Here is a 24,602-nt window from a genome sequence, read left to right on the forward strand (position 1 = left end):
TTCTGTGTACACAAATGTCTATTCTACAGGATGAAAAAACAAAAAATCAAGTTATTGGTGGTTTTGAAGAGTTTAAAAGATACCCTTAATATTAAATTATTTGTATCAATACTTTTTTTTTTAATATATTTTTATTGATTTTTTTACAGACAGGAAGGGGTAGGGATAGAGAGCTAGAAACATCGATGAGAGAGAAACATCGACCAGCCGCCTCCCGCACACCTCGCACTGGGGATGTGCCCGCAACCAAGGCACATGCCCTTGACCGGAATCGAACCCGGGACCTTTCAGTCCGCAGGCCGACGCTCTATCCACCGAGCCAAACCGGTTTTGGCAATGTATCAATACTTTTTGTACTCTGGACCTGATTTTAGCAAGGAAGTAAGTGGAAAGTAAGGGCTAGGCAAATTAATTCCAGATAGATTTAAAAGTAGCATACCTTGAAGAAGTAATAGGCCTCCAGAAAAATCATACAGACTATACACCTATGTTAATTTGGTATTTGTTGTTGTTATTGTTTTTAGAGAGAGAAGGGAGGGAGGGAGAGAGAGAAACATCAGTGTGAGGGAGAAAGATGGATCAGTTGTCTCCTACCCACCCCAACTGGCTATTGAACCCACAACCTAGGTATGTGCCCTGATCTGGAATCGAACCTGCAACCTTTTTGGTGTAGGGGACGATGCTCCAACCAACTGAGCCACCTGGCCAGGGCAATGTGTCTTTGCTTTGATGTCAACCTATCAAAAACTATGTCAAAATACTCAATATTTATATACTAGAGGCCCGGTGCACGGATTCGTGCACTGGTGGGGGGGGGGCATGGCCTGCAGGGATTGGCCCGCTGTGGGAGTGCCACACATCCTGGTCAGCTGAGCGGCTGTGGACCCGCCCTCTGAGTGGCTGTGGATCTGCCCTCTGAGTGGCTGTGGACCCGTGCTCTGAGTGGCTGCTCCTGCTGTGGAAGCGCTGCTCATCCCGGTCAGAAACATAGCTTTATTTCGATAGAGACATGCTAAATACAAAGGGCTGACATAAATGAGTTCATCGTTAACATAAAATAATAGGACATTTTAATAAAAATTAACTTTTTCTTGAACATTAACTTACCAGACACTGAATAACTGCACAAATTAATAAGCATAATGCAAATAAGTCTATTTTTCTTGTTCTTTGAAAGAGAAATATTTCCTGTTGCGCACACCAAACAACTCAGTACAAGACTAGTAATGTGGCAACCTGCCGCTAAAATATTCACTGCTTATATTAGTGGGGAGAAATGGTGCGCCTGTGCATAAGGCGCATAAGGGAAATGGATACAACATGATTATAGTTATTAGTCATGAGCAAAAGTTGTAATTTGTTGTTAATAACTAGTGGCCTGGTGCACGAAATTCATGCACGGGGGGGGGGGGGTTCCCCTCAGCCCGGCCTGCACTCTCTCCAATCTGGGACATCCCTCTCTCAATCTGGGACTGCTGGCTCCTAACCACTCACCTGCCTGCCTGCTTGATTGCCCCTAACCACTTTGCCTGCCAGCCTGCTCACCCCCAACTGCCCGCCCCCCGCTGGCCTGATCACCCCCCACTGCCCCCTACTGCCGGCCTGATTGCCCCTAACTGCCTCTGCCTCAGCCCTGCCACCATGGCTTTGTCCGGAAGGACATCCAGAAGGTCTCCTGGTCTAATTAGCCTATTACCCTTTATTGGTATAGATTATGTATAACAGGATATTGTAAAAATTAAGCTATGAAATTTTTATTAAAACGTTTCTTATACACCGCTATATTGGCTGGGCTGCAAAAATATTCCTTGTGGGCTGCATGCGGCCCGTGGGCCATAAGCTTGACATGCTTGAACTAGAGTATTAAGAGACAGGCATGCCGCTGCCCTGACTGGGTGGCTCAGTTGATTGTTCTCCTGTACACCAAAAGGTTGCGGATTCAGTTCCCAGTCAGGGCACCTACCTAGGTTGTGGATTTGATCCCCAGTCGGGGTGTGTGCAGGAGGCAACCGATGGATGTTTCTCTCTAACATCAATGTTTCTCTCTCTCTCTCTCCTCCTCCTGCCCCCTACGCTTCCCCTCCTCTTTTCCCCTTACCTCTCTCCCTCTCTCCTCCCTCCCTCTCTCTTTTCCTTCCTTTCTCTAAAATCAATTTAAAATACACACACACACACAAGGGAGAGGGATAGAGAGTTAGAAACATCGATGAGAGAGATCGATCAGCTGCCTCCTGCACGCCCCCCAGTGGGGATGTGCCCACAACCAAGGTACATGCCCTTGACCGGAATCGAACCTGGGACCCTTCAGTCCGCAGGCCGACGCTCTATCCACCAAGCCAAACCGGTTCGGCTCCCTCCCTCTCTCTTTTCCTTCCTTTCTCTAAAATCAATTTAAAATACACACACACACACACACACACACACACACACACACACAGCATATCTTCTGGTGAGGATTAAAAAAAAAATGCAAGTATGCTTGGTTTATTTTTCATTGAAGGTATCTTTTGTATTATTTTATGGTCCCACTCGTGGCCTGGTGCATGGATTCATGCACATTGAAAGGAAATTAATTAGGAGAAATTTTAATATCGCTATTCGCCCTTTCTCTATAATAGAAGTGTCAACCAAATTCATGATTGACAATGACAGATCGAAACACATGCGTGCGATTGGCGCCAGTGAGAGCTTTTATGTATCTCACATGCACAAGTCAACTTAGCCTTTTATCTATAACTAGAGGCCCGAAGTACGAAATTTGTGCAAGGGGCTCGGCCCTCACAGCTGTGGTGGCTTGTCTCGGCCCTCGCCCCGGCTTCATCCAGAAGTACGTTTGGCTATGACACTCTTCCAGATGACCTTCCGGATGAAGCCGGGTCTGCGGAGGAAGTCCGGGTCCCGGGTGCCAGAGGGAAGCTGGTGCTGGCAGCCGGGGAAAGGAAGGCCTACTCTTGCATGAATTTCATGCATCAGGCCTCTAGTATATATAGAATAAACTTGCTTAATTAGACCTGTTTTAGCTAAACTTTTTCCAGCCCAGTGAAGCACCCCAACTTATCTTTCAGGTAATTGTCAGCAACACAGCAGTAAATATCAACATGAAGCAGATTATTATTGTAGATCATGCAGGGAGAGCAAACGGTAAACTATTTAACTGCAGCAGCGTTTGACTATATTCTGCACAATGAGAAACCGGAAGTCATTTTCAAGGTCCACCATTTCTTACTTCTTTTCAGTCGGGTCAAGTTTCTAAACTTTCTAAATCTCCGTTTTCTGGCTAATGAAAAGAAAATAGGTTTCCACCAAGTCTCCTATCTACCTACTCCAGGACTTCTGTGAGGATCAAATGAGATGAGGCATGGGAAAATGCTTCACAGACTTTTGGTTAAAGGGTGAAATGTTTGCACCTGGCTATAAAGCAAGTCATATTCCTGGGCTGAAGAAACTGCAAGGAGGCTAGTCGTTGCTAGGGAGAGGAAGCCGGGCGTTGCTACGTGATGTCATTACCCAGATGGACACTTAGCATATTAGCCTTTTATATGTATAGATTTTTTTTCCTGCAGTGCATTTTAGAAGTATGATATGAGCAAATAAATTTCTATTTGTGTCTTGGTTTTTGAAGTAAAGTTCTTTTTGAGATTAAGATGAAACATAACAAAGTTAAAATGGTATGTACTAGTTAAGAGGTTAGACTGATTTGTGATATGTATACATTATAGAAAGTTGGAAAAGAACATTTTTTAACCCTAGTGTTCACATACTAGAACTCAATAAACCTTATATTATCTTTTAGAAAACCTGCTTTAATGAACAGGTAAGAATAATTTACATTTAGTATATTAAAGCATTAACCTAAGCAATTGGTGTTTCAGCAGAGATTATGAGTTAACTGTAAATTGATAGTAAAATGCCTTGGAGATATACTTAACACTATTTGGTTGCTTAGTACTTTTTTTTTTAATAGTGTAACTTCCTTTGGGCCTCTATTTACTTACCTTTAAAATAGGTAGGGTGAATCAGATTGTTGTTTCTTAAGCTTTAATGTGCATGCAGATCTCCTGGGTATCTTATTAAAATACAGATTCTGATTTAGTAGGTCTGGAATTTTGGCCTGAGAATCTGCAGTTTCAACACGCTCACTGATGAAGTTGATTCCTGTAGTTCACAGAACATGCTTTGAGTAGGAAGGGCTTGATGGTTTCTATTGCTTTATGTTCAACATAGAATTTAGCAAAATCTTGCTAATTCAGTTGTAACATAAACTCATAATGAGACAAAAGATAACATGAAAGTTAAAGCTTTTGGGTTGAAAAGGAACAGTAATCTGTTTAAACCAGCACAAATAAAAAGGGAAGTTGGCCCTGGCTGGTTTGGCTCAATGGATAGAGCGTTGGCCTGTGGATCAAAGAGTCCCGGGTTCGATTCTGGTCAAGGCATGTATCTTGGTTGCAGGCTCCTCTCTGGCCTGGGCCCTGTTCAGGGTAGGAAGCAACCAATCGATGGTTTCTCTCACATCGATATTTCTCTCTGTCTTCCCCTCTCTCTTCCACTCTCTCTAAAAAGCAATGGAAAAATATTCTTGGGTGAGGATGTAAGTAAGTAAATAAATAAATAAGGAAGTTGTTCTAAGAATATAAGAGACAATCTCACTGGTATCTATGAGCAAGAAATAATTTAGCCAGGTTTCAAGTGAAGTGGAAAGTTAAAAATCCAGTAGCTGATCTATATCTCCCATTTCTGCTCTTTGGATTTCTTTTCCAATCTCCCCTCTTATGTTTTCTGTTACATGTCTTTGGCTTGCCATGTTATTGACTGTGGCCTATATTGTTTGACTTCTCAGCCTCAAGACCTTGACAGCAGTATCTTTTTTTCTTAGTTTAGAATTCAGCGGTTCTCAACCTGTGGGTCGCGACCCCTTTAAATACATCCTGCATATCAGATATTTACATTATGATTCATAACAGTAGCAAAATTACAGTTATGAAGTAGCAACGAAAATAATTTTATGGTTGGAGGTCACCACAACATGAGGAACTGTATTAAAGGGTCACGGCATTAGGAAGGTTGAGAACCACTGGTTTAGATGCTTAGGAATGAATTGTTTCTACTTGTCAGGTGTCCAACCTTGATTGAGCTAGCCTTCTATGTTTGGGATCACATGGTAAGAATAGGGCCAATGAGATTAGCCTCTTTGGAGAGGGGGGTGGACATGGGAAAGGTGCTTGTTGCCAGAGAAGGGGAGTCTTACTAGAGCAGGCAATAACATTTGCCTGATACACCTTTATAAATTTTCATGAAGAATGATTTGCTAAATTGAATCGAGTAAAAGCATACTTCATAAAAGCATGAATAAAAGTTATATAGACAGTGATTGGGTGGGGCATAGTGGTAAATCCATTCTCAGAGAACTGAAAGTAATAAATCCTAATTATAGTATACATATATTTTTTAAATCTCATGAATGTTATCAGTATATACATGGAATAATGTATCTGCCTCTTCCCCAGTGAGTACTATTAAGGTGTACTATTGACTGCTTCCAGGGAAAAACAGCCTGCTCATTCTTCTGCTTATTGTTTCCTGGATCTCATTTCATACTTTTATCTTGCATAAAATTTTAAAGGTAACATTAAGATTAACTTGTGAGGGAATGCAAACAAATTGTCCCATTCTTGGTATCGCAGATAGAGCCACCCAGATACATTTGAGGTTCAACTATATTCTGAAGCCTTTGGTGTAGAGAGAAACATTAACCAGTTGCATTAGCACAGCAGTTTTCATTTGGTGTGCCATGGCAGTGCTGCAAGAATTTTTAAAACATGCCATACCTGACTATCTAGTCAGGGGCACTGACCTATTTTCCCTTAGATTGTTAAATAAAATAAAAAAATGACAACAGTCAACATAATAGCTGTCTGGTATGAATGAATCAAAATTATACTTAATTTTTTGTCAGTGCCACAGAATTTTAGTAATTCATTAAGGTGTGCCATGAGATTAAAAAAGTTGAAAATCACTGCATTAGCAAAATCTCTAGGTTTTTATGACAGTTGACGTAATTGCCAGAGTACCTCATTTTTCCTAAGAGGCTATTTTGCCTATGCTGTCACCTCCCATTATTTATATATGTAAAAGGCTAATATGCAAAGTGTCCCCTCGAGTTCAACCAGACCAGGAGTTTGATTGCTCGCTATGACATGTGCTGACCACAAGGGGGCAGTGTGGAATGAAGGAAAGCCCTGGCCGGCATCCAGAAGGCCCCGATAGGCCCTGATCGCTGGGCCAGGCCTGGGGACCCTACCTGTGCATGAATTTCATGCACCGGGCCTCTGGTAGATAATAAAATTGAAAGTCAGTGATAGCACTTAGAGCAATACCTATTTTCCCCCTTTGGCTTATCAACAAACCAGTGCTACAAATTCTGGTGTTTTGTTTTTGTTTTTTTTTGATTTTTTATGCTTCTAAAACGGATATAGGCCAGACCTGGCTGGAGTGGCTCAGTTGGTTGGGTATCGTCCCTTGCACCAAAAGATTGCCAATCTGATTCCTGGCCAGGGCACATGCCCGTGTTGTGGGCTGCCAATTGATGTTTCTCTCTATCCCTCTCTCCCCCTTCCCATCTCTAATATCAGTAAAAACATATTTTAAAAATAAATAAATAAAAATAAAATAAAATGGATATAGGCAGAAAAGTACTATGCCTGGTTAATAACTGTACCTAAATTTAATGTTACAGGTTTTTTTGGGGGGCAAAAGTGTGAACAGCTTTTTGGGAGTAAAGCCTTTAAGGAAATTATTTGCTGGTTTGGAATACTGTCTTCCTTTATATTTATTATAATTATAACATCTTTTTTTATTTATTTGTTTCAGAAAAAGCCTGTGTAGAAGCTGGGTCAGCAAGAATGTCACTTCTTATATTGGTGTCCATTTTCTTATCTGCGGCTTTCGTTATGTTTTTGGTATATAAAAACTTTCCTCAGCTTAGTGAGTAAGTATACTGAAAGAAACTGAAAATATCTAGACATCTGTAGATTAAAAGTTAAACTAATTTTAAGCAACAGCACTGTCATGGTGATTGTATATTAGCTCTCACGGATTGTGACAAGTTCATATTGATATTGACACTGTTATTTAAATACTTCTTGCCCTGGCTGGTAAGAGTTGGTTGAGCGTTGTCCCATGTACCAAAAGGTTGGTGGTTCGATTCTTGGTCAGGGCACATGCCCTGGTTGTGGGCTTGATCTTCAGTAGGGGGCATGTAGGAAGCAATGGGTAGATGTTTCTTTCTCATCAATGTTTCTCTCTCTAAAATCAATTAAAACCTATTTTTAAAAAATTACTTCTGCCCTAGCTGGTTTGGCTGAATGAATAAAGCATCAGCCTGCAGACTGAAGGGTCCCAAGTTCGATTCTGGCCAAGGGCACATGCCTGGGTTGCAGGCATCATCTCCAGTAGGGGGCGTGCAGGAGGCAGCCAATCAATGATTCTCTCTCATCATTAATGTTTCTATCTCTCCTTCTCCCTTCCTCTCTAAAAAAAAAAATCAATAAAATATATATTTTTAAAAAAATTACTTCTGTCCAAATATACCTCTTGATTTTCTATGAAAGATTTTTCTAGCACTGCTCCTCTAATTAAGGTCTAATGTTTTTAATGATCTTGCATATATGTATGTGCTTATTTACCTCCTTCTCCTCTTCTCCCTTCACTTGCATACATATATACATATAAAACTAACTTAAAGTTTTGTGAAACAAGTGGTGGTTTCTGATATTTTCTAAACTATTTGGTTTATTGCATTTTATTTTTTAATGATAATAGTGATCAAGTAAGTTTATTTTACAGTCTATAATAGATATTGACCTTATTTTGTAAAATAGTGATGATCTTCTCTGCTTTCCCCTTTTTATCCATCCCTGTTTTCTCCCTTCTTACTTTTCTTTATGACCAAATTTTGTCTTCTGTTTACTCGTTTCCTCATCCATTAGTTCTGTGTCTCCCGGCACTTTTTCTTTTCCCTGTTTTATGGAAATAATATGGTCTCAATATGTACTTTTCACAGTGAAATGGACCTTGCAAAAGAATACTGAAATGTAGTTAGACTTTCAACCAGGGCCAGCCTGGTGTGGTAACAGATAACTGAAATGTGATTTCATAGTACCAGGAAGTTACTGTTTCCTCTAAATTCCTCACTAACAATTTCTTATGCTTGAAAATGTATAGTTAAACTTATATATATTTTAATACTTTGATTTCTTGAAATGCCTTTGGGAAGAGAGCATGTATTATGTTAATACTAGTATGATTGAATTTTAGATTCTGTCTGGTTTTGATCAGAGATTAGGAAATAGAGAACTGATTGAAAGAGGGAAATAGAGTATAGATTAAGGTTGTCTTTGTTTTCACTCTGCTTTAAGAATATTACATGTATATAATATGTTATTATAAACCTGTTGTTCTGCTTATTTCTTTCTATGTGTTATGTGTGTGTATAAGCATGCATGTGGCAGTGTTTAAATTTATAGTGAGAAAACCCATTTTAGTTTACCTGCTATTTTTCCTTTTTTATTTTTATTTCAGAGAGAGGAAGGGAGAGGGAGAGAGGGGTAGAAACATCAATGATGAGAGATAATCATTGACTGGGTGTTTCCTGCACACCTGCTACTGGGGATGAGCCTGCAACCTGGTCATGTGCCTTGCCCGGGAATCAAACCGAACTGTGACCTCCTGGTTTATGGGTCGACACTCAACCACTGAGCCACATCAGCTGGGCATTTACCTGCTTTTTAAAAATATATATATTTTATTGTTTGTTTTGTTTTTTACAGATAGGAAGGGAGAGGGATAGAGAGTTAGGAACATCTATGAGAGAGAAACATCAATCAGCTGCCTCCTGCACACCCCCTACTGGGTATGTGCCCGCAAAGAAGGTACATGCCCTTGACCGAATCAACCTTGGACCCTTCAGTCGGCAGGCCGACACTCTATCCACTGAGCCAAACCGCTTAGGGCTTACCTGCTATTTTTATAGGACTTAAGCAGTACTCCATCATTGTTCTGCAAGGTCAGTTACATTTTATCATGTAAACAAATGGGCACAATATACACTAAATGCAAAGGTGATTATTTGAGGCTTTTATAAGCAAGAAATTATTCAGTTCCAAGCAAGAAACCAAATATAAAGTAAAATTAATAGAAAGGGGGAAAATGTTAAAGTTATTTGAAATTTATTTTCTAATTATAGTTGACATACAATGTTATGTTAGTTTCAGGTGTATAACAGAAAATGTTTTAAGTTTTCTGGATTCTGAGCTGGAATATTTCAGAAAGGGTACAGATTATAAATTTAATAAAATGCTTACTTAATTTCAGTTGTAATTGATTATTGACTTTAGCTTATCGTGAGGATTACCCAAAATGATGTTAAATGTGTTTTAAATATTGCTAACATCAGTGGTTTATTTCTTAATTCAAAATTTATACCAAAGTTGGAACAAATGCTTTAAAAAACCCATATAGTTTGGGTCACTTTGAACTTTCATATATAGAGCACATGTCTCATATTAATTATATTAAAGCATTAACAAATGTATGGACTTTTAAAGTTAAAATTTATGAATTTATGCTTAATATAGATCAAGGCATCATTTTGGATAAAACTTCATGTTTTGAAGTTGACTGACTGTAATGTTAATTATCTTAGCAAATTTCTGCTTTAAAATTTTTCACTTTGATTTTGTTTTTTTAGAGAAGAAAGAGTGAATATGAAGGTTCCCAGAGATATGGATGATGCCAAGGCTCTAGGGAAAGTTTTATCCAAATATAAGGACACCTTTTATGTACAAGTACTTGTAGCTTACTTTGCTACATATATTTTGTATCCTTTTAACTGAAAAATGTCTTCTAGTTTTGTTCAAGAGAATGGTTTTTTTAAAAATCTGCTGCTCCGTGATACATAACTATTTTTTCTTTTAAAAATTATTAATGCAATATAACAATATTAAATAGAATATTGAAAAATTAAAATGCAAAAATTTCCCACTTTAATCCTATCTCTTCAACTCAATTACTATTTTTGGATATTATGTTTTATTATATTCTGCTTATTTCACTTATTATAAATATTTTCCTTCCCTCTGTATTATTTGAGATAATTATTTTATTTATGATTATTTGTTGTCTTAATTTAATTTAAATAATAATTTTGAATTAGTGGTCACCATACCATAATTTTAAAACATTCTCTTAGGTTTGAAGATATAATTTGTGTTTAATTTTTTTTTAGATTTTGTGTTATGAATCTTTTTGTGTGTGATATTTTTTCTTCCATTTAATGGTTTTCTTTGTCAAAAAAAATTCTAAAAGGATAATTATTCAAAGGATATGGATTTTTAAAAATAGTACTTAGTATTTATTTCTTTGTTTTATAGACATATATGTTATATTTTTAACTAGTCAGGAAAATAACTTTATTCTTTCTAAATATTTTCAAGTTGCTTAGGCTACTAGTGATTAATCTTCTTTTTATTAAATCTTTATTGTTGAAAGTATTACATATGTCCCCTTTTTTCCCCCATAAGCCCCTTCTAGCCCACCCTGCCCCCTGTCCCAGGCCTTCACCACCTTATTGTCTGTGTCCATGGATTATGCATATGTGTATACAAGTTCTTTGGTTGATCTCTTCCCACCTACCTACCCTCTCCCACTTCCCTCTGAGATTCTGCAATCTGTTCTATGCTTCTATGTCTCTGGGTCTTTTTTGTTTATCAGTTTATTTTGTTAATTAGATTCCACATATGAGTGAGATCATGTGATAATTGTCTTTCTCTGACGGGCTTATTTTGCTAAGCATAATACTCTCCAGGTCCCTCCATGCTGTCTCAAAGGGTAAGAGAGCTTTCTTTTTTTACTGCTGCATGAAATAGTGTAAATGTACCACAGCTTTTTTATCCACTCATGTACTGATGGGCACTTGGGCTGTTTCCAAATCTTAGCTATTGTAAATTGTGCTGCTATGAACATAGGGGTGCATACATTCTTTCTGATTGGTATTTCGGGTTTCTTAGGACAAATTCCTAGAAAGTGTCTATTAAGACCCTTTGCCCATATTTTAATTGGATTGTTTATCTAACTTTTGTTAAGTTGTATGAGTTCCTTATATATTTTGGATAGTAACCCTTTATCAGATGTATCATTGCTAAATATGTTCTCCCATACAGTGGGCTCCCTTTTCATTTTGTTGATGGTTTCTTTTTTTTTAATAATTTTTTTTATTGCTTAAATTATTACAAAGAGATGTCTCCTTTTTTCCCCCCCTGCCCTTGATAATCCCCTGGCCTCCCCTACCCCCCAGTGTCTTATGTCCATTGGTTATGCTTATATGCATGCATACAAGTCCTTTGGTTGATCTCTTACCCTCCCCTCCTGCCCCCCCACCCTCCCCGGCCTTCCTGCTGTAGTTTGACAGTCTGTTCGAGGCAACTCTGCCTCTGTATCTATTATTGTTCAAAAGTTTATAATGGTCTCTATTATCCATGAATGAGTGAGATCATGTGGTATTTTTCCTTCATTGACTGGCTTATTTCACTTAGTATAATGCTCTCCAGTTCCATGTTGATGGTTTCTTTTGCTATGCAGAAGCTTTTTATTTTGATGTAGTCACATTTGTTTATTTTCTCCTTAATTTCCTTTGCCCTAGGCAGTGGTCGGCAAACTGCGGCTCGCAAGCCACATGCGGCTCTTTGGCCCCTTGAGTGTGGCTCTTCCACAAAATACCGACTTCTGCGCATGGGCCACGAAGTTTTAATCGCACTGTACATGCGCGCCCACACATGGTATTTTGTGGAAGAGCCACACTCAAGGGGCCAAAGAGCCACAGTTTGCCGACCACTGCCCTAGGAGATGCACCCATAAACATTGCAATGAATGAGGTCTGAGATTTTGCTGCCTATGGTTTCTTCTAGGATTTTTATGGTTTCACGACTTACATTTAAGTCTTTTATCCATTTTGAGTTTATTCTTGTCTATGGTGTAAATTGGTGGTCTAGTTTCATTTTTTTTGTATGTATCTGCCCAATTTTCTCAACACCATTTATTGAAGAGATTGTCTTGACTCTGTTGTATGTTCTTGCCTCCTTTGTCAAATATTAATTGGCTTGGGTCGATTTCTGGGGTCTCTGTTCTATTCCACTGATCTATATACCTGTTCTTGTGCCAGGATCAGGCTCTTTTGATTACAGTGGCTTTGTAGTATAACTTGATATCTTTTATCGTGATTCCTCCAACTTTGTTCTTCTTTCTGAAGATTGCTGCAGCTATTCAGGGTCTTTTTTGGTTCCATATAAATTTTTGGAGTATTTGTTCTAGATCTGTGAAATATGCTGTTGGTATTTTAATAGGGATTGCATTGAATCTATAGATTGTTTTGGGTAGTATGGACATTTTAATGATGTTAATTCTACCAATCCATGAACACTGTATATTCTTCCACTTGTTTATATCTTCCTCTATCTTTTTTTCAATATCCTATAGTTTTCTGAGTACAAGTCTTTTACCTACTTGGTTAAGTTTATTCCTCAATATCTTAATATGTTGTTGTAGTGGTAAATGGGTTGTTTATTTAGTTTCTCTTTCTGAGAATTCATTATTGGTGTATAAAATTGCCACCGATTTCTGAATGTTAATTTTGTATCCTGCCACGTTGCCAAACCCCTTTATTAAATCTAGTAGTTTTTTGATGGAGTCTTTAGGGTTTGCTATGTATAATATCATATCATTTGCAAATAATACTACATATTGGATTACATATTATACATATAAAATATATGTCTTAGTAACAAATACATTTACAAAAGCTTTTGCTGCTAAGGCAAACATTGCTTACTTAGTGTGCTTTGTGTAGGCCCTTTGTCATTATCTTTCCTATTTATCAGTGTAAGAGAAAAGAAATACCAATCTAAACAGAGCTAGAAAGTTAAGCTCGAATGACATTCCCATGCAGAGAGAATGGCTTTATTAATACTACAAGATAAAGGACAGGGACATATTAAACCATTCTAAGAGATACAATAGGCAAAATTTAAAAGGTGGTTAATTCTACAAATGACTGGTTTCTTCAACAAATACATTGGAAGAAGGAAAAATGGAAGCTATACTTAAGTGATAAAGTAAGCAATACCATGTTTGAGCATTTTTTTAAATACTGATTTAATCAAACTAGCTGTAAAAGAAAAAAATTATGAGGTCTTTGGGAAATCTGAATACAGACTAAATAGATATTCAGGATAGTAAGGAATTATACTAAGAAATCTCTGGAAGTCTGACAGCGGTATTATAGTTATGGTAAAAAGAGAAGGAATCCTTATCCTTTTAAAGTATTAAAGTAGTTGCACATGAATTGATATGTCTCGGATTTTCTTCAAAATAATCCAGTGTAAGGGAAAAAGACAAATTAAGATTGGTTGAGTGTTAATTGTTGAATCTGTGCATAGGTATATAGGGCATCATCATACTAATTTCTACACTTTCATATGTTTGAAACTTTTCCATCAGGTTCTAAAGAACCCTGTAATAAATAAATTGATAAAATTTATTTTTAATGGAGGCATCCAGTTGATAGAAAATTTGAGACTTGTGTTTGATTAGCAAGATTGAATCAAGATAGAGAATTCAGAGTTATCAACATATATGGCCATATACTTGAAACCATGCAAATCGCTGAATTTATTGAAGGAAAGGGAGAGAAGAGTATGGTCAACAGAATGGTAGGAAAACCTTAAGAGTTGAGGGTGAGAAGAAGAAAAAAGCTAGAGATGTAATGATCTGTAATGTAGAAGAAAAGTGCTTTGTTTTTTTAAATGAGAGAGGATGTTTAATTCTATGCAGGAATTGCTAAAAAATGAGAAAAGTCATTTATTTTGTCCAGGAGGAAGTTTCAGTGGAGTGGTGGATGGGTAAGCCAGGTTGTAAGGGAAGAGGAGAGAATGTCTTGCAAGGAAGAAAGATGAGAGGCAGTAATTGGGTAGGATAACCTTGGTCAAGGAAAGCCTAGATTTTCTTTATAGGCATCTGAGTGGTTTTAAACAGGACAGCTCCAGTGGAAGAACAAGAGGTTTAAGAAACACATGAGGAGGAAGAAGATTCAAATGAAAACATGAGTAAAGTGGAAACTAGAGAAAGATGGAGAAGGAGACTTTATGGATGAAGACAGAAATTTTCAAGTAGGAAGGAGAGATGTTGAGGGAGATCACTCAGTTTGACTGACCTTGTAAGTAAATCATGTGAGGGCTTAAAAAGGGGTCCAAGCCCAAACTGGCAACTAAAGGAAAAAACATAATTGTTTTTAAAATAAGATTTGTGACTTTTATTACATTTTGTAACCCTTATCTTTTTTCTAGATTAATGAATTTAGGCAAACGTGTATAAGTTAAATTACAAATAAGGAATTATTATACCTTATATGTACCTAGATTTCCACAGAAATCATATTTCCTGAAAATATTTTGGAGTAAGTGCAGTGCATTAGAGAAGCATATTTACAAGATTACTGGACACTGGGGCAGTGGGGGCTTGCCCGGGGGGTGGGAATGCCTGGGCGGGAGGGGTGTCAATTGGGGAAAAAGGAGACATATGTAAAACTTTAGACAATTAAAAAAAATAAAAATAATGAACAAAAAAAAGGTTACTGGAGACCTCTTTTGTTCTTTTTTCTTTTCCTCCTCTTTTTTTGTTTGTTTTTTTGCCAATGCCTGATTCCTGGCTTGTATTAGTGAACTTCGAGATAAAAGCATTACAACTGAGAAGTCATATATTTTTTAAACTTTTGGATATAATTTTACTTTATTTTTAATACTGAAATGTGGATGTAATCTTATTAACATGATTACTTATGTACTGATATTTTTTCCAGAAATGTTGGCTATGTCTTGAAAATTCCACTTAATTATGTTTTAATCCTTAACTTAAAAGTTAACAGCTTGCAAACATTTGCTATTCCAGGTTCTATATTTCTCAGTATACTCTCAGGGTTTCTTTATCCATTTCCACTGGCCTTATTTCTTGTTTGTTTGGTAAGTATATTAAATCAAATTGGAAAACTATAAAAAACAGCTTAAAATAGAAGGAGGAGGAGGAGAGGCAGGGGGAGGGGGAGGAGGGCATTACTAGTCCCACTTATTTATATAAACATAAACTCATTAGTTTTAAGAGGAGTTTAATGTTAATTTGTTAAGTCCCTCCATAAGGATGTGTTATGTTAGATTAACTTAGGTTTTTTTTTTTTCTGGAACAGGGGTATCATAGACTTGATTGCATTTATAGGCTCTGTTTTAACCTTTTCTTCTTCTATTGCCCAGAAATCAGGATTTTTAAAAGATTCCCAGGTGATTCTAATGTGCAGCCAAGGTTGAGAACCACTGTTCTATTGTATTTTGTAATTCAAATAGTCCAAGAGTATTGATTGACAATGAATTAAGTCCCAGAGCTGGGGATGGTGTTTTCAAGCAAAGCAATTGAAAGAAAAAAATTGGCTCTTGAAGTTTTATTCTTAGGCTAAAGGCTAACATTAACTATTTTTATATAGTCACTAAATTTAATTGTAAGTGTCAGTTAGTTTTAGCTGATCTTAGTTTAGTTATAATTTGGTCTGAGAAAGGACTCGATCAAATAGGTTCTTGCTCTCTGCACAAGAGATGGCGTGCAGAGTATCCTTCCCAGCCCCCAAAGAAGTAAAGTAGTTCAGCATTTCCTTAGGTGAATATATCCATATCAATAACTACAAAATGTTCATGGCTTCTTATTGTTTTCTAGTGTTCTGGACTTGGGGCCTCATTCTGCTATATGCTCTCCTATTTAGTTGGGAGACCAGTTGTATACAAATATCTAACAGAGAAAGCAGTAAAATGGTCACAGCAGGTAAACATGTGTTTTTAAATTATTTAATGTAAGTCGTTGGCTAATTGGGAGGTCAATATATAGTCCTTACATAAATTAACTCAGACTCAAGGCTTTAATAAAAATGATCTTTTGGCCAAAATAAAATCAAGTGGGAAGCAAATGATAAATGTTAATAATTTCAAAGACAAAGTTTTTGTACCCATAACAATAATTTTAATTCTTCATTTCTAGTAAGTTCAGTTAGAGCAGAGAAGTCAAAATGTCAGTGTAAAGGCAACCACATATTTAGATGCTTCACCTGTTTTGTGTTGATGTAGTTATGTTGTCAGTGAAAAACTTGTAATGAAAAACTCCTCTAATGCATTTCACCTGTGGGAACAACTCTTATCTTTTTATGTATATACTAGAGGCCCGGTGCACGGATTCGTGCACCAGCGGGGTCCCTTGGCGTGGCCTGCACCCTCTCACAATCCGGGATCCCTTAGGGGATGTCAGACTGCTGCTTTCAGCCTGATCCCCGCAGGCCAGGCCAAGGGACCTCACCGGTGCACGAATCCATGCATCGGGCCTCTAATATGCATATAAGATCTTTGGTTAATCTCTTCCTGCCCTCCCCCCATCCCTCTGAGATTCATCAGTCTGTTCCATGTTTCCATGCCTGTGCATTGAGCGTCTGCCCCCTGGTGGTCAGTGCATGTCATAGCTACCGGTTGAACGGTCGAGTGGTCGAACTGTTGCTTAGGCTTTTATATATATTGATATATTTCATTGATTTCAGAGAGGAAGCAAGAGGGAGAGAGAGAAAGAGATACCAATGCTGAGAGAGAATCATTGATCGACTGCCTCCTGCATGCCCCTCACGGGCTTAAGCCTGCAACCCAGACATATGCCCTGACAACCGTGACCTCCTAGTTCATAGGTTGATGCTCATCCACTGAGCTGCACTGGTCTGGCACAACTGTTATCTTTAGTCAGGGTCTCTGCAAAGACTAGCAATATAATGTAAGCTATACTATACAGAAAAATCTAACATAGTATTGCTAAGAAAATTCTATTTTTATAAAGAATCAAAAGAAACACTTAACTCAGAGGAATTTTATAGATTACCTTTGCCTTATCCCTTTGTTTTATGATTAGCATATTAACAGAAATTAAGCATTTGACCTAGAATTAAACATTTATTTACTTGTAAAGCAAGGTGCAGAGTCTCAGATCTCTAGACTTTTAGTCCAGTGCTCTTCTCACTTTACCGCATATGTACTGAATATTAAAATTAATTTACATGTGGTCCTGGCTGGATGGCTCAGTTGTTTAGAACATCATACTGATATACACCAAAGTTGTGGGTTTGATCCCCCGTTAGGGCACATTTAAGAAGCAACCAATGAGGCGCCCCTAGCCGGTTTGGCGCAGGGTATAGAGTGTCAGCCTGCAGACTGAAGGGTCCTGGGTTCGATTCCAGTCAAGGGCACATGCTTGGGTAGCGGGCTTGATCCCCAGTTGGGGGCGTGTAGGAGGCAGCCGATCAGTGATTCTCATCATTGATGTTTCTGTCTCTCTACCCTTCTCCTTTCTTCTCTGAAATCAATAAAGATATATTTAAAAAAAGAAGCAACCAATGAGTGCATAAATAAGTAGAACAACAAATCAATGTCTCTCTTGCTCTCAAAATAAATAAAATAAAATTATTTTACATATATTTTTGGAATACCTATTTTTCATAAGTAAGCTTGTTATTCAAAGGAAGTATTAACTAATGTAATCATTGCCTATATTTAATTGGTTAAATATTTCCATATACTTTAATCTCATTTATTTTTATTTATTTTTAAAATATTTTTATTGATTTCAGAGAGGAAGGAGAGGGAGATAGAGATAGAAACATCAATGATGAAATAGAATCATCGATTGGCTGCCTCCTGCATGCTAATGGTAAAATAAAGATCAGAAATTTTTAAAAATTGAAGGCTGGTGCCCTGACCAGTTTGGCTCAGTGGCTAGAGCGTCGGCCTGTGGACTGAAGAGTCCCAGGTTCGATTCCGGTCAAGGGCATGTACCTTGGTTGCAGGCACATCCCCAGTAGGGGGTGTGCAGGAGGCAGCTGATCGATGTTTCTCTCTCATCGATGTTTCTAACTCTCTATTCCTCTCCCTTCCTCTCTGTAAAAAATCAATAAGATATATTTTTTTAAAAAATTGAAGGCTGGGTATGCTGATGTGTTATATTAGCCCTTTACATTATAGGAAGTTAAAGGCAATGAAAAGTTGATTACTTGATGTGTTTCTTATATCTAGTCATAAGTTTAATTTTGCCATTTTAGGTTTAAAATATCATTGTTGAGGCATCATTATCTAGGTTGGTATAGAACCATCTTTAGTAACATTAAGCTTTAAGCACAATTTAAAAAACCTCTCATCCCAAGTTAATTTAGCTCTGGTAGTGAGCATTTGATAAGTAGTTCATTGTCATTTTCAAGCTCCCTTTTGATTATTGCTATTGGATAAACTCTGAACTATCAAGGATGAGAATTTGAAATTGATCCCAATTCTTTTCTTTCTTTCTTTCTTGACAGGTTGAACGTCATAGAGAACATCTCATTAACTACATTATATTTTTGAGAATAACACCATTTCTGCCTAATTGGTTTATTAATATTACATCTCCTGTGATAAATGTGCCATTGAAAGTTTTTTTTATTGGCACTTTTCTAGGTAAGGTCTCTGGTTCACTCTGTATTAGAACTCATTGTGTACATAGCTAGCAGTGTCCAGCTGGGCTGGATTTCATGCTTTGCAGACATGCCAGGAGAGTGGCACAGTGCCTGGCCTGTGTAAACAGATACTCAGAAATGTTGGTTGGATTGTCTTAATTTAAGTATTTTTGTGTTGCTTCTTTTAAAGAGGAGCATTCTCTATGGATATTTTTTTAATCATGCAGGATTACTAGTAAGCAGGATTTTTAAACTCCATTTTCTCCTTCAGTGGAGAGAAAAAAAGTGCCTTTTTTGAATAATTTTCTCCTTTGTCCTCTACTCAGGCACTGAAATATTGAACTTTCAGTAAAGAATTGATCCTATTTTTTATTTTATTGAAATCAATATTTATTATGGGCATTACCAAAAGTGTGTGGGAAGCAAGGATTAACAAATATATTGCTTTCAAGGAGCTGCACTTAATTTTGAAATTAATCAGTGGACATAAAGATTCATTTGTATATTTTATGAATTCTAATGGTTCTTTAGCAAGAGTATTCTGCTTTTCTTTCAAATTTAAGTTGAATTGTTTCGCTACCAACAAAAGGAGCAGATTCCTCATGTAATGAGTATTCATTTAAGTTAATACATGTGAGAATAGATCTTTTTGAAAAAAATAATCAAAATCAATTTTTATTGCTACTTCAAAAATTTATTGTCAAACTTAAAAATATCACAGGGTTAATTTGAGATTTTGTAAATTAATGTTAACGATTATGGAATCAAAAGAGAATTTTTGTCCATATTTTCTTACTTTGCAGATTAAATACCTAGAGATTTAGCTAACTTCAGCTTTGACTGAATTAATTTTTTTGGTTCTGCTTTTTTTATTTATTATAACTTTTATTTTCTTAATTGAATTTTAAAGAGAGAGAAAAGGAGAGGGAGAGAGAGAGAGAGAAAAACATCAGTGTGAGAAAGAAACATCAATCTGCTGCCTCCTGCATGGCCCCTACTGGGTATTGAGCCCACAACCCAGGCATGTGCCCTGACCTAAAATTGAACCAGCAACCTTTCAATGCATGGGACGACCAGCTGAGCCACACTGGCCAGGGCATTCGGTTCTGATTTTTAATGAAATATGATCATTTTGTGTATGCTCTTGTATAAATTCTTTTTACTTGTATTTTGAGTCTCATTTCATTTCTGAGTATCCTACCATTTTATTTTATTTTTAGGTATATTCTGTCAAGGGTGAATGACAATTTACTCAGTCTTATTTTTGAATATTTAGATTATTTCCAGATTTTTATTATTATAATGCTTTGATGAACATCCTTGAGATTATACCTTTGCTCATATACATTATTTGCGAAAGTTGAAATTGCTGGATCAGAGCACATTCTTTTTTTTAAGGTTGTTCATAATTGTAAAATTTTTCTGGAAACTTTTCTTGGGTTCTTATATTTATTTTCTTAAAAAGTGATTATGAAAATTTTAATCCTTTATATGGAAATAAACTTAAGGGACTTCAAATTAAAAATTTCCAAAATGGAGGTTGCTATATTCTTAAAAGATAATTAGTACATGCAGAAAATTATAATGTTGAAAGATAAACAACTGATGGTTTTTATTGGTTTTGTTTGTTTGTTTTTTTAGGTGTTGCACCCCCCTCTTTTATAGCCATTAAGGCAGGAACAACACTGTACCAGCTTACAACAGCAGGGGAAGCTGTTTCCTGGAACTCAGTATTTGTCCTAATGATTTTGGCTCTTCTTTCTATACTGCCAGCCATCTTCCAAAAAAAACTAAAGCAGAAATTTGAGTGAAAAATCATCCTAGGTTTTAGTTTTCCTATCATCATCACCATCATCATCTCAGGACTGGCAGGTTTATGTGTTCAAATCACTTCTTCAGTAATTGAAACAAGGAATTTGTAAAATAAGATTCCCTATTAAATAGTTAAAATAATGCATTTAAGTGGCAAAGGAGAGTAGAAAGAATGGAAATTGATATACCATGAAAAGTGCTATCAGTAGTTATGATAGTCATCTTCTAAATTACTTTAGTCTAAGAGTAGCTATAACAAATTAAAACCAGCATTAGTAGGAAATTTTTGACCCAATTGGTTAATTTAATTTATTCATGAACTGGCTATAAATACTTATCCTGGGCTTGATATTTTAATATTTTTCTTTTTTATCCCTTGCTAATAAAGTAGATATACAAAAGCAAAAATTCTACATTTTTAAAAATAGTATTGTAGTTCTGGCTAATATCAACCATCTTTCAGAGCATAAACTTAAAGCCAGTATTTAAAAGAGATTTACATCTTCCTCTTACCTTTGAGGTAATGGATTTGTTTAGAAGTTGCATCTTAGTGTACTACTGAATTGGGAAAGGATATCAAGTTATATCTATTTAGTGAATTTTATTTTATTTTTTCCTGTTCCAGATTATCATGGATTCGTTTGAAATGTAAAATTCTGACCAATATACTTTCATCTTCTTTATCTAGCTTTCACAATATTTCCATTGTGCATATACAAAATGGTGATTACATGATAATTGTATCATTTTGGTGTTGATAATTTATATTCAGATAATATTTTGTTACACAGTTCCCTCTTACTATCTCAAAAGGGGATCAAAAAAGCAAACATTTAACATGCAGGTTTTAGATGTTATATTAATTATATTACCTTATATTTTGAAACAGTGACAGCATAACACTTAAGTGGTTAAATATAGTTTATTTGTTCCAATGACTATGAAATTTACTTAATTTATTTATTAGTCTGGTCGTTAACATCTGTATTATGTAATTATCCTTTTTTATGCATGATATACTTATAAGAATGCCTTGTTTCATTTCTATTAATGCCTCTTTTGTTTGGGGCTACTTTTGGTTAATGCAATTTCCCAATTTAGTGTTTGTACTTTTTATAACTCAAAATATAATTAACTTCTCACATGGTAACTACTATATTTAAATGAAACAGCTTTTTGCTGCTTGCTTAATGGTAATACACTTGATTCTAGGACATAACTGATCTAAAGTAAAGTACTCTCAGTTTTACCTTCAGTTAAGACTGTCATGTTGAAAAGTACTGTAACTGTGGGAGAAATCCTTGTATGTTTTTATTGTGAGAGGTATGATCATCCTCAGAGCCTGTTTCTACTACATAATGTGGACTGATTTATTATTTTTTCTATCACAGTATTAACAAATGGATTTATTGTAAATACAAAGAAAATATATTGATTAATATACTATTCTTATGTCACCTGGCCTTTGTGTGAAATTATTTATTGTTATACCTAGCAAGGTTTTCTTCCTTTCTTATTGACCAGAGACTGAGTGATAAGCTTTTGTTATTTTTACATGTGAATTTAAAACATAATATTTTGAACAAAGGTCACTAAATATTACTGTATAAAATGTAATTGAATAAATTTTTATCAGACTTTTTAGAAGAGGTCTCACTATTCACTCCATTGTGTATATATTGTACTTACTCTATTCTCAGAGTATTTTCCCTATCCTTATCATTGATTCTTTCCCTTTGCTGTTTTTTGTTTTTTTTTTTCTATTAGAAAACTGTAACTGTCACTCCAAGTAGGGTATTTTTTCTCTCAAGAGAATAGCCAACCTTCCTAGATTCATCATCATTGACTGCCAAGAATCCTGTAGCAGGCTATACTCTAAATGCCGTTGGTGCCCATATTCATAGATTCACATACTTGGCCTGATGCCAGATGTAGATTTAAACTTCAGCCACATCTTGAAGACAGTTACATATAATAACCACAGAGAGTAAGTATGTGTAGTGAGGAGGCCTACGAGCTAACTACGAAATTGACATACTAAGTGAGACTGTGCCCCTCTTAATAGCCCCTCTCTGGGATTCTATTACCTTGAGTGTAATATTTCTAAGATACTCAATAAATGCAAACTAAAATGTAATAAGAATAAATTATACTGAAAAGATTAAATTTGTTATTTTTTTCATGCTTAGTATTTGTATTAAAACATCTTTCATCAAATAGAAATATATTCTCTTGAAATTCTGATGTGCATTTTCAAGAACAAAGAAAATTTTTAAAACCTTAAATTTTGCTCTCAGTCAGATGGCCCGGGAGACGATTCTGACTGACATCACCATGGCCGCCCAAGGAGAACCCCAAGTTCTTTCAAACTTGTATTGGTTGGTGACGGTGGGACTGGGAAGATGACCTTCGTGAAACGTCACCAGACGGGTGAATTTGAGAAGAAGTATGTAGCCATCCTGGGTGTGGAAGTACACCCCCTTGTGTTCCACACCAACCGAGGGCCCATCAAGTTCAATGTGCTGGACACTGCTGGCCAAGAGAAGTTCGGGGGGCTGCGAGACTGCTACTACATCCAAGCCCTGTGTGCCATTATAATGTTGGAGTTCGTCGCCATGCCTGCTCTTCCCCCTCCAGAGGTTGTCATGGCCCAGCGCTGGCAGCACAGTATGAGCAAGATCTAGAGCAGTGATGGCGAACCTATGACACCTCTGACACACGAACTCATTTTTTTGGTTGATTTTTCTTTGTTAAATGGCATTTAAATATATAAAATAAATATCAAAAATATAAATCTTTGTTTTACTATGGTTGCAAATATCAGAAAATTTCTATATGTGACACGGCACCAGAGTTAAGTTAGGGTTTTTCAAAATGCTGACACACCGAGCTCAAAAGGTTCGCCATCACTGATCTAGAGGTTGCTCAGACCACGGCGCTCCCAGACGAGGATGACAACCTGTGAGAGGGAAGCTGGAGCCCAGTGTCAGGCAACTGTCTTGTGGTGTCAGTGGTGCCGCGTGTTTGCTACTTTGTTATATAGCTAATCAGAACCTGTGCTTGATCCTTGGGATGCTGAAAGATGAATGGGCTTCGGAGAGAATGTGGCAGTTAAAAATACCTTCACTTTTTGGACCTGCATATTTAGCTGTTTTGGAATGCAGTTGTTTCCTTATTGAGTTTCAACTATAAGAAAGCTGCAGTTGCATCACAATCCTCAGTGGTGAAACCTTGTTTGTTACTGTCATTCCCATTCTTTTTTGTTTAGAATCCGAATAAAGTTGTATTTCAAATTTTAAAAAACCTTAAATTTTTTTATAGTTGACTTTTAAAAAAATAATTAGTTTGTTTATTTTTTAATATATTTTTATTGATTTCAGAGAGGAAAGGCGAGGGAGAGAGAGATAGAAACATCAATGATGAGAGAGAGCCATTGATCGACAGCCTCCTGCATGTGCCCTTAACTGGAATCAAACCTAGGACCCTTCAGTCTGCAGGCTGACGCTCTACCCACTGAGCCAAAACGGCTAGGGCTATAGTTGACTTTTGAGAACCTTAAAGAAATTTAATGTTCTCTTTGGCTTTTAGAAAATGGGCAGAATAAATTAAAAGGGCTGAAGCTTTCCTGGTGTGTAAATGATCATTCATTGATTGTCAGTTAGATGTGTAAAAGGTGCTAATGCAGTAAAGAAAAGACTCATTTAATTTTTGAACACTGACACTATATATATATATCCTATATAATAAAAGGCTAATATGCAAATTGTCCCCCCAGGCGTTCAACTGCTCATTATGACGTGTGCTTATCGCCAGGGGGTGGTGCGGAACGAAGGAAGGCCCTGATCGCCAGCCAGGCCTAGGAACCCTACCCATGCCAGAATTTCGTGCACCGGGCCTCTAGTGTGTGTGTGTGTGTGTATAATGTATAACTAGAGCCAGCTCTTATATTTAGAAAATACATCAAGAACAGAGTTTATACTCAGAATATTGGGATAGTTAAACATCAGAAAAATGTATCAGTGTCATTTACTACATTAAGAGGAGAAAATATTATCTTGATAGATACAGGAAAACTTTTTGATAAAGTTCAATACCTATATATAATAAAAATTGCAGCAAGTCAGTAATAATAATTTATTTTGATACATTGTTTACCAAAAAACTACATTAAATGTTATTTTTAATA

At 36.6% G+C, this 24,602-nt stretch overlaps 1 protein-coding gene across 1 annotated transcript; it reads left to right on the forward strand.

Annotated features, from left to right (window-relative positions):
• Window positions 1–6,850: 6,850 nt before the first annotated feature.
• On the forward strand, window positions 6,851–23,719 carry TMEM41B (transmembrane protein 41B). Its single transcript, XM_023754552.1, is given in 6 exon segments — window positions 6,851–6,988; window positions 9,749–9,877; window positions 22,714–22,775; window positions 22,778–23,062; window positions 23,065–23,092; window positions 23,327–23,719. Coding segments are annotated over 6 exon segments (645 nt in total). The 5' UTR covers window positions 6,851–6,902; the 3' UTR covers window positions 23,382–23,719.
• Window positions 23,720–24,602: the final 883 nt, after the last annotated feature.

The sequence above is a fragment of the Myotis lucifugus genome, unplaced genomic scaffold (genome assembly GCF_000147115.1).
Source record: "Myotis lucifugus unplaced genomic scaffold, Myoluc2.0 scaffold_61, whole genome shotgun sequence".
NCBI classification, from domain to species: Eukaryota; Metazoa; Chordata; class Mammalia; order Chiroptera; family Vespertilionidae; genus Myotis; species Myotis lucifugus.